Source organism: Ascaphus truei, chromosome 15, assembly GCF_040206685.1.
Source record: "Ascaphus truei isolate aAscTru1 chromosome 15, aAscTru1.hap1, whole genome shotgun sequence".
Lineage (NCBI taxonomy): Eukaryota > Metazoa > Chordata > Amphibia > Anura > Ascaphidae > Ascaphus > Ascaphus truei.
Window position 1 is genome coordinate 15,665,606 of NC_134497.1, and position 9,924 is coordinate 15,675,529.

A 9,924-nucleotide genomic window follows, 5' to 3' on the forward strand; every position below is an offset into this window, starting at 1 on the left:
AAAAATGCTTGTTGCATTATAATACATTAAAAATGTCATTTAGAGTTCTTTAAAAAAAATGGTACAAGTACTTTCTCATAGTACAGAGCTGAATTATTAAAAACAAACGTAGGATATTGCTTGGTCTGCAGCTTTAATGGGCAGAAGCGAAGCTGCTTGTAAGAAAAACGTGTGCGCGTTTAAAGGGGCATTTCTTGCTTTTTGTTTTTGTTAAATGCAGCCGTTTCTTGCCTTTATGATAATGCCGTTATCGAAGCTACCGATCGATCCATTCTCCCATCAATTGGTGGAGATCCCAGGGCATGCCTATTTCAAAAGAGGAAGTGGCATACCTTCATCAATCGTTTTGTGAAGCTTAATATTTAAAAAATAAAAATAAAGGCCACGGTCTAAAAAAATTAAAATGCAATAAGTCTCCGATGCTAAACAATTGATTTTATTTAAAAAACAAAAGAAAATCAGGATTTTTAATGATGCTGCTGCTTTAAAGCCAATGCAATCTTTAGCATTCTCGTGGCATTCACAGGAACTTACATTCTTTAGTTACCTGCCTCGTCTTGCTTAAAACCGCATTTTATTCGGAATCCTATCGTTTTTACATATATATCTTCTATATGTATCGACATTAACCTTTTTAGTCCTGTATTAATGCTTTTATTTTTGCAGTAGTCCTCTTCTGTTGACTTCAAGGCACTTTAACAAAAAACCTTTTGTTTTAATATATGCAGTCTTTGCCTTTTTATTAAAAACTAATTACCGAAGCTGCAGATTTGGTTGGTTCTCCCGTGATCGATCAGCAAAGATCCTCCTTCCCGGGGGTTCAGTCTGTGTAACTCAGCAGCTACAATGTATTCTATTACTAAGGTAATCCATGGTTACAGTTTGCAGCTCAAACTGCTGGGAACATTGGCAACAAATGATCACAAACAGGAAAGGATCTTGCACTGCTGGGGCCGTGCTAAAACCTGCTATTGAAATGGATTCTCAGTACAGGCATACCCCGCTTTAAGGACACTCACTTTAAGTACACTCGCGAGTAAGGACATATCGCCCAATAGGCAAACGGCAGCTCACGCATGCGCCTGTCAGCACGTCCTGAACAGCAATACCGGCTCCCTACCTGTACCGAAGCTGTGCGCAAGAAGGGAGACTGTAGAGCCTGTTACACATGCGTTATTTACATCAGTTATGCACGTATATGACGATTGCAGTACAGTACATGTATCGATAAGTGGGGAAAGGGAGTGCTTCACTTTAAGAACATTTTCACTTTACATACATGCTCCGGTCCCATTGCGTACTCTAATGCGGGGTATGCCTGTATATTAAAACTCATTAACGATGGCATTGAGTTGAATTAAAAAAAGAATAGAGAAATGTAGTGAGAATTATCTAATACAACAGAACTGATTTATTTAAAAACACATGTATGATTTTGCTTTGATAGCTCCTCTTTTGGATGATGATGGTTGGCATAAGAAACAAAAGTGGATTTGTATCTTTTATGATCCTAGGCTATTCTACAAAGTGTTACAAAGGTAATACTGTGTGTAATGCCTGGGACTGAAACAAGAAATGTTCTCTGTGAGTTGCTTAATGCATAAATTAGATGTTTGTTCTGTGTTTGTGTCAACCGTGTACTGGTACCCAGAACAAACAAGATCCCTTTGTATTAAAAAGGTCAGTCACTAAGGTTTTTTTTTCTTTAATTTGTATCCACTTGTTTATGTGGAGAGTTATAGCAAAGACCAATGCATTTCACCCATGTATGGGATCTTAATTGTATTTGTTTCCCATAATATGGTGATTTTGTAGCCTGAAGAACCCTAGTTGAACAGAACATATGAATGGAGAGAATCCATGTGTGGTGGTTTTATTTTTTATTTTCCCCCTGAAATCTTCAGCAGGCGGTATTGGCTGTAATATACAGCATCTTTTCCCGCTTTAAGATGTGAGGTAAATCATTTAAAAGCTATTTTTCTTCTGTGCGTAATGAATGCAATAGTCACGCTTGAGCACAATTTATTTGTTTTTTTTTAGAAGGAGCCTGCAAATCCCAAAACTCACTGCAAGCTACAGAAGAAGGTTCATTTTATTGTATGTTCCGGGCTTTCTCTAGCTTTGCACGTATTCTGTGTTATAATTAACATAATATACAATGGTTCAAGGAAAGAATGCTGCATAACAAGCTCTACAGAAATAAGTAGAAACAGACTTCTTGCCCCAGAGAGGTCACAGACTAAAATGTGTAGTAGGAGACTAACAGAACAGGATTTCATGTAAGTGCCTATGGTGTAACTGCTGTTCTACAATACGTTTTTATAGAGACTATAAAAGATGGAGACAGTCTACTCTTTGTTCTACCAACGTTGTACTAAGCTTAGTTTTTACTTGACTATTAAAAATAGTGGGAGTTTGAGCGGCCGACAGAAGTCGGTAGGGTGTTGCAAGGGAGAAGATGTTCTGACTGAACAGACCTGTAAATAGTGGAAGATAGGGGTGTGTGCGCATGTATGGTCTGGTAAAGCATTAAAGATTAGTTGTACTTGGGGACAAAGGTAGGTCTACTGTATGTTATACCTTAAAGAAAAATGCAGACTTAAAAAGGAGCTATCAGTGGCATATTTAGTAGGGTGAGGTGGGGTGAATTTTGGTAATGGAGGTGACTAGATGGAGCTGGAAAACTCACTAATCTGGAATGAGTGCAAAGCATTGTGGGTTACATATTCAGGAAGCAGCGTAGTGATTGACACTTCTCCATCTGACGAAGTTCTTTGGTAGCTGCAACTTTCTGGGCTGAACTTGTGGGTGGACCTCCTGGGGCACACAAGTAACATTGAGAAATGCACAGTACTGAAGCGTTGTTGACGGGTGTTTAAAAAAACAACAATGTTAAATTATTGGTTGAATTGCTAGTATTAGAGATGTCTACCATTAAATATTTTATCCTTTGTACAATCTTAAGAACATCTGTTCAATTTATAGCAAACTGCATTTCTTATGTTTCCGTCTACTAGAATGCTGGTCGAAGCTTCCAGGACTTTGATGGCCAGGTAAGAGCTTCTTTAAAAATGTATTCCTGTAACTCTAGGTATTTAAATCTGCGTTTACTGTAACTTGGTGGTCTGTCTGCTAGAAATACAGTTTGTAATTATTTTGATTAAGTACAGAAAAGGCTGATAAAAAAAATATACAGTTGTGTAAGAAAGTACACCCTCTTTGAATTCTATGGTTTTACATATCAGGACATAATAACAATCATCTGTTCCTTAGCAGGTCTTAAAATGAGGTAAATACAACCTCAGGTGAACAACAACACATGGACATATTACACCGTGTCATGATTTATTTAACAAAAATAAAGCCAAAATGGAGAAGCCATGTGTGAAAAACTAAGTATACCTCATGATTCAATAGCTTGTAGAACCACCTTTAGCAGCAATAACTTGAAGTAATCATTTTCTGTATGACTATCAGTCTCTCACATCGTTGTGAAGGTATTTTGGCCCACTCTTCTTTACAACGTTGCTTCAGTTCAGTGAGGTTTGTGGGCATTTGTTTATGCCCAACTCTCTTAAGGTCCTGCCACAGCTATATAGATATAGATACAGATATATCTATAGCCCATGGTCTGGTAATGGTTATTCCTGCATTGCAAACTCTCCCTTGTTGTTGTTATAAATACTTTTCGTTTTTCTTATATTTTAAAGCCTTGTTCTACAGCAAACCCATAATGATATGTTCTGAAATGAGCGATACTTCTAACATTAGTAAAGCTATACTGATGTGTTTCTGTGACCGGTCATCCTTATTACATGATGAAATCCAATTAGTAAAAATCTAATCCAGATTTGTCTTGGGTTTCTAACCCTCTTGTTTATGTTGCTGGCTGTTTGTACCATTTTCTCCAGTAATAAAACAAACAAAAAAACCTTTAATTTCCCAATGGCTTACTTGGATTTAAATGACATTAGTTTTTCCTTGCTCCCCTCGGTAAGTATTTATCATTTTTAACGATACTTTACCTCCTGTCTGAGCAGTTTAGTGATAGTGGTATTGCAAGTGCAATTCGTCTTTGTAAAAGAACATTGAACCGCTGCCTCTGCATCACTTGTTTATCCCATCGCATTTCCATGCAATGTGTTACATTTCAACCCTTTCACTTAGATTTGAGCATTTTGGGCCATTTCTGAACGTTTCGTGGCTGCAGTACTAATGCAAAAAACAAGCACTAGATTTATCACAATCAATGGCCGTCAATAAAGCAATAAATTGTCTGTGCTAAATCTTGTGCTGTTTCTTTTGTAGCAGCTCCTGTATACTGACACATGAGCAGTCTAATCCCCCCCTATATCGTCCAATAACATATATATTTTTGAAGATAGATTTGATGATGGTAATTTCTGTAATAAACTGACGTGTTTGGACAAAAATGTTTAACTATTCTGTAATCTGATTTTAAATCTTGCTTCTACGTTCTATTCAATAGTTGGATATAGCAGATATTGTTCCACCCATTACCGTAGTGTTAAACACGCCAGTGTTATCAGTAGCGCTATTGAAAGCGGGTGTTAAGGAAAAGCCACGTGTTATGAAACGCGTTATTTTGTGTTAACGGAGGTATTAACGACGGGTCCACCTGTAAAATGTTTCTTTACTGAATTTTATGCATTGCTTATTTAGCAAGTTACCATCCATCGTGCATGTGATAATTTTTTTTTTTTTTACATAAGTGGAACCAGGGAGTCCTTCGGTGCTAAACTAATATTGTAAGAGCTGGGTTTCCCTAGATCATTTCTTGTCTGCTCGCTACCAGTGCTTTCTCCTGGGGGCTCATTGGATTTGACAAGTGGGCACCGACAAAAAAATAAAAACGGAGGAGGGGGGTTCCCTGCACTGAAAGTAGATTTGGTTCCCGAGGACCGCCTGATTCCAATGATGTAAACAAAATCAATGTATACTTTACTTGGATTGGTGCTGTAGTAATGACGAAATCTACTCCCCAATATTGGTGGGCAAGTTATTTGAGTAAGAGATTTGAAGATGACCGAGCAGTAGTGCGTGTCTGCACTACATGGTAGCAAACTGATCATCATATTCTTGGTTCAGTTTGTCTTGTAAAATGAACTGTTTGGATTTAAAGCAAATGAATAATGTATTTGTGAATAATTAACTTGACTTCCAATTGTCTCTTAAAATGTTATTGACCAGATGTAATGGTTTATTTATCCAAGCTTTTCTTGATCCATTGGGGTGTAAACAAGGCTAGTGGTGTACTGTAGATGCCAATTCTGTTGGAAGATATTACCATAAATGTGAAATTGTTGGGTTCAAATCTATTCTTACAAATGCCTGGCAGTTTGAAGTGACTCTTTTTTACTTTATGTATTTAAGTACTTAAGCATATATAGGGTCTGAATAGGTTTTTTTTCTTTGTGGCGTCTTGTATTAAAGCAAGCTTTCTGCTACATGTACATTGAACTGTACAGTACTAAAGTATAATTTTGAAAATGAGAAGCATTTAGTAGTAACAGGAGTTTAATTCTTATTTTTTCTCTCTGGTGGAGCCCCAATCTGAGGTTACCTAGTTTTGGTATCAAGCCAATGAGGGATTACATCCTCCACTGAGACACGCCAGCATTTAATGTTTTATTGGCAATCAAATTACCAGCATCCATTGTCCCTATTTCTGATTTACAAGATAGGAGAATTTTAATCTCCTGTCCCTCAGGAACAGAATGGTTCTCTGCAATGAGTGATGAGATTGTGCCTGCTGTTGAACATACTGTATAGGGATTTATATTGAAGACGGCTACTGAATCAATCCGCCGCCTTGGCATTTGTAAAAAATTGACTGTTGCGGAATGACATTTGCGAATAGGTCACTGGCACGTAATGAAGTGCCATTTTGAAAAATGCTACATTGTATCAAACATTGGCCAATGTTGGTGATGCAGTCGGTGAAATGTGCTAGCACTTTCAATGCATACACCTTTTTAACCAGCGCATTTCACCTGTATTCCTACATCTGATTGGCTTGTTAACAAAAAAATTCATTCACATTTTTTGATATCCTTTATAATGGCCATACATCTGGAGAAAATAGATAATTCATCCTGTGGCAGGTTTAGTTATTTCACCTCACTTTGCTAAAAACACAAGCCCTTTCAATACTAATGAGCTTGGGTGACTGACAATATACTGTACAGCAAATGTGCTGCTTTTCCCCCTGAAAGTTTGACGTTTACGTTTACAGCGCGAGGCAAAATATATTCAACTATTCCTTTAATTTTAGTTTTCATTCTGGGTATTCATGATGGATTTGATCATCTAATTATCTGTGTATTTCAGTCTAAAGCATTTACTGTATTAAACCAATGGAAATAAAAATTCTAATCTTAATGAAATAATCACTGTGGGATCTTCTATTTTTCAATGGTGCATCTCATCTGAAAAGTATTCACTTTGTAAAAGATTTGTTATTTATCCACTAAGGATTTAATTCCTCTCTCTACAATCGCTTTAGGTACCAATTTGCTCCTCGTTCAAAAGTTTTTATTGGATTTGGTTGGCTTACTTTGATACCAACGTATGTTTCATAAAGGTGGTTGATTTTATATTACTACTATTTAAGATTAATTAGAATTGTGAGGGGGGGGAGGGGGAGAGGATGCAACAAATGGGAATGTCCGAGTCCACTTTGACTTGATACATAAACTATAGTGTTGACCTTTCATGTTGGCCAGAGCTGCCCCCACCGCTAAAGAATGGACGACCAACCTGTTTAGCAGCGGTATCAATTTTAGCACTTTTCATTATTAAATACATGTTGCAGCGTTTCAGAAGCTGGGACTCTGGCTTTGGTGCTTCCGCAGAGGGGTGTGGCGCCTGCAGGGAGGAGGCAGAGCCGCGAGCTCTGACATAGCTGTCGTTCTCTGAGCTTACCCATCCAAACAGATTCGCCAGATTGAGGGAATGGCAAGGCTGGGGGAGACTGATTACGCTAGAAGCCCCAAGGAATAGGGCAGATTGTTGGGAAGGACTTTTTTTTTTTTAACAGTCCTTTTCTGAGAGGTGCTATCTTTTATGGTAGGGACTAATTGCACCTCAACAAAGAGGTATCTTATGTGCTATGGGGGAGTCTGTTATAAAGGTTGGAGATTTTAAACTAGGATGGAGAGATGAGGGACAAAAAGGGAATGCACTAGGCAGAATAGCGTAGAATGGGGAAATGGCGAGAGTGGGGGGGGAGTGGGAGTTTAGCAAGGGGAGGAACACATATAAATTCAGATAATACTAAACTTCTAAAGACTAAATCCAAATGGGTGGAAAGGTAGGAGAAGATGACAGTAAAACAGGCTGGGTTTTTTTTTCTTCTTTTTTTTTTTTTTTTAAATGCTTGCTAATGTAAGAAGCCTGACAGAATGGATGCACTTGAATTAATAGCTACAAGGGAGCAGTATGATCCAAGCCAGTGGGGGATGCTGGATTTGTTTGGGGGGGGCGTAGGTGGTTGCACAGGCACTCTTCCCCGAGGCATTTAAATTAAATGCCGGGGGATCACATAAGGCCTCTGCAACTCTAAAACTTACCTGGACTTTGCTGGCGTCGCTCGTGTCCATTGCAATGCGGCGTCATGTGACGTTGCACGCGTCAAATGAAAATGCGGGTCACATGACCTGACGGCGTCATTTTACTCCGCGTGTGGTGAGGAGGGGGGGTGGCGCGCGCAGAACCGAGAGGAGCAGGCAGGGGGGCGCCGCAAAAAAAGTTTGCGCGCCCCTGATCTAAGCATTACGGCAACATGGTGTTATGATACACACGACTGGGCAGTTAATTTAGAGGGTTGTTCCCTTTTTTTGGAGTGATGAGCAAATAGAAGCGATGTGAAACGGGTGAACTAAAAGTTAACCCACAAGGCGCTCAGAAAGTGTTAATGAAGCTATTAATTAATAGCTAAAACGTAAACCTGGGATTATGATCGCCACTACCCCCCAGCAGAGCCATCAAACATATAAGTCTCAGCAACTGGCTTACCATAAGCACCAATGAAGTTTGAGATAAAGCAAGAAAAACTCACAGCGGGGGGATGTAATATCGTGGCCGATCTGTCCTCTTGATTGTAGAAGCTGCTGATCCTGCTGCACAAGACTCCTCTGTATAACACAGTAAACTTAATGCTGATCCACATGAGCAGCCAGCACTATCTTCGGCCGCCAACCCTGCACCCGCTCCGTCGCGGTGGGTGGTCACCTGACCGGCGGCAGTGCCGGGACTTCCGGGTTCGGCAGAAGAACGCAGGCAAACCAGTAATAGCCCAGCGTGCAGGCAGCAATCAGTGGTACCATGGAAATCCTCCCGAGGTCTATACGCCGCACAGCCGTAGAGGAAAAAACTTCAGAGAAGGCTGATGTAGTGACTAATAAAAATCTTTAATGACACAGTGTGCAAACGGATCCTCTGACGCGTTTCGGCCCGTCAGGCCTTTGTCAAAGAGTGATCCGTTTGCGTGAGCAGCATACCTTTGTAGCACGTGGAAACTGCAACACCTGTGTGCAAGCCCAGAATTAATGGGCCACAGGTGTATGCCTTACCACTGCCACCCTTCGTATACAGAGTTAAAAAACAGTGATAGAGATAAAATGACCAATCATATCGTTGTACAAGAAAACATATGACCTAAACTAATATGACACATGTAAAACAGAAATCAATGATCAATTGGTCAACATTAAAAACAAAATTGATTAAAGCAATATGCACACATGTAGTAAAGTCATAATAACATTTGTCAACAATGTTATAAAGTACCCCGGATGGATGAAACAGAATATCACAGGAGATAGTGAAGGGAACATGACATCATTATTTAGAGGCAAATATCATATATCAATTCTCTATCTGGTAAATGTTGCAGAAATGGAAATTACAGCCAAATATGCATGTTAAAGTAATGTAAAAAAGAGCCAATAAGAAAAAAGAGCCAATAAGAAAAAAGAGCCAATAAGAAAAAGAGCCAATAAGAAAAAAGAGCCAATAAGAAAAAAGAGCCAATAAGAAAAAAGAGCCAATAAGAAAAAAGAGCCAATAAGAAAAAAAGAGCCAATAAGAAAAAAGAGCCAATAAGAAAAAAGAGCCAATAAGAAAAAAGAGCCAATAAGAAAATAGAGCCAATAAGAAAAAAATGCCAATAAGAAAAAAAATATATATATAGAAGAAGAGATGGGGGGGGAGGGGGGTTGGGGGGAGGTGGGAAGTGTGTGCAGGGAAAGGAGGAGGGGGGAAGAGGAGGGGGGAGGGGGAGGAGGGGGGAAGAGGAGGGGGGAGGGGGAGGAGGAGGAGGGGGGAAGAGGAGGGGGGAGGGGGGAGGAGGAGGGGGGAGGGGGAGGAGGAGGGGGAGGGGGAAGAGGAGGGGGAAGAGGAGGGGGGAGGGGGAGGAGGGGGGAAGAGGGGGGAGGGGAGGGAGGAGGGGGGAGGGGGAGGGGGAGGAGGGGGGAAGAGGGGGGAGGGGAGGGAGGAGGGGGGAGGGGGGAGGGGGAGGAGGGGGGAGGGGGAGGAGGGGGGGAAGAGGAGGGGGGAGGGGGAGGGGGGAAGAGGAGGGGGGAGGGGGAAGAGGAGGGGGGGGAAGCTGAAGGGACAGGGAGGGGGGGGGAGGAGGGGGACAGGTAATGGTGATGGGAATGAAGGAAGAAAAGAAGACACATATAATATAATAAATCTTATACTATATTAGTGAAAGCACTGTATGTTTGCCTGCCTGGATGTCCGGTGTCCCTAGGGGAAATCTCATTGGTCCCCTTGGGTCGCCCGCCCCCGCACACCTCTCATTGGCCTGAGGCGGAGTGACGGCCCACACACACACACACACACACAACACAGCAGCTCTATACACACACACACACACACACACACACACAACACAGC

At 40.8% G+C, this 9,924-nt stretch overlaps 1 protein-coding gene across 3 annotated transcripts in view; it reads left to right on the plus strand.

The window, feature by feature from the left end:
• NDRG3 (NDRG family member 3) overlaps window positions 1-9,924 on the plus strand; it is a 63,653-nt gene that overhangs the window by 15,242 nt on the left and 38,487 nt on the right. For all 3 annotated transcript variants that reach the window (XM_075571780.1, XM_075571779.1, XM_075571781.1), the window contains exon 3: window positions 3,018-3,053. In XM_075571780.1, the coding sequence (XP_075427895.1) occupies window positions 3,018-3,053 (36 nt within the window). The remainder of the gene's footprint in view (window positions 1-3,017; window positions 3,054-9,924) is intronic.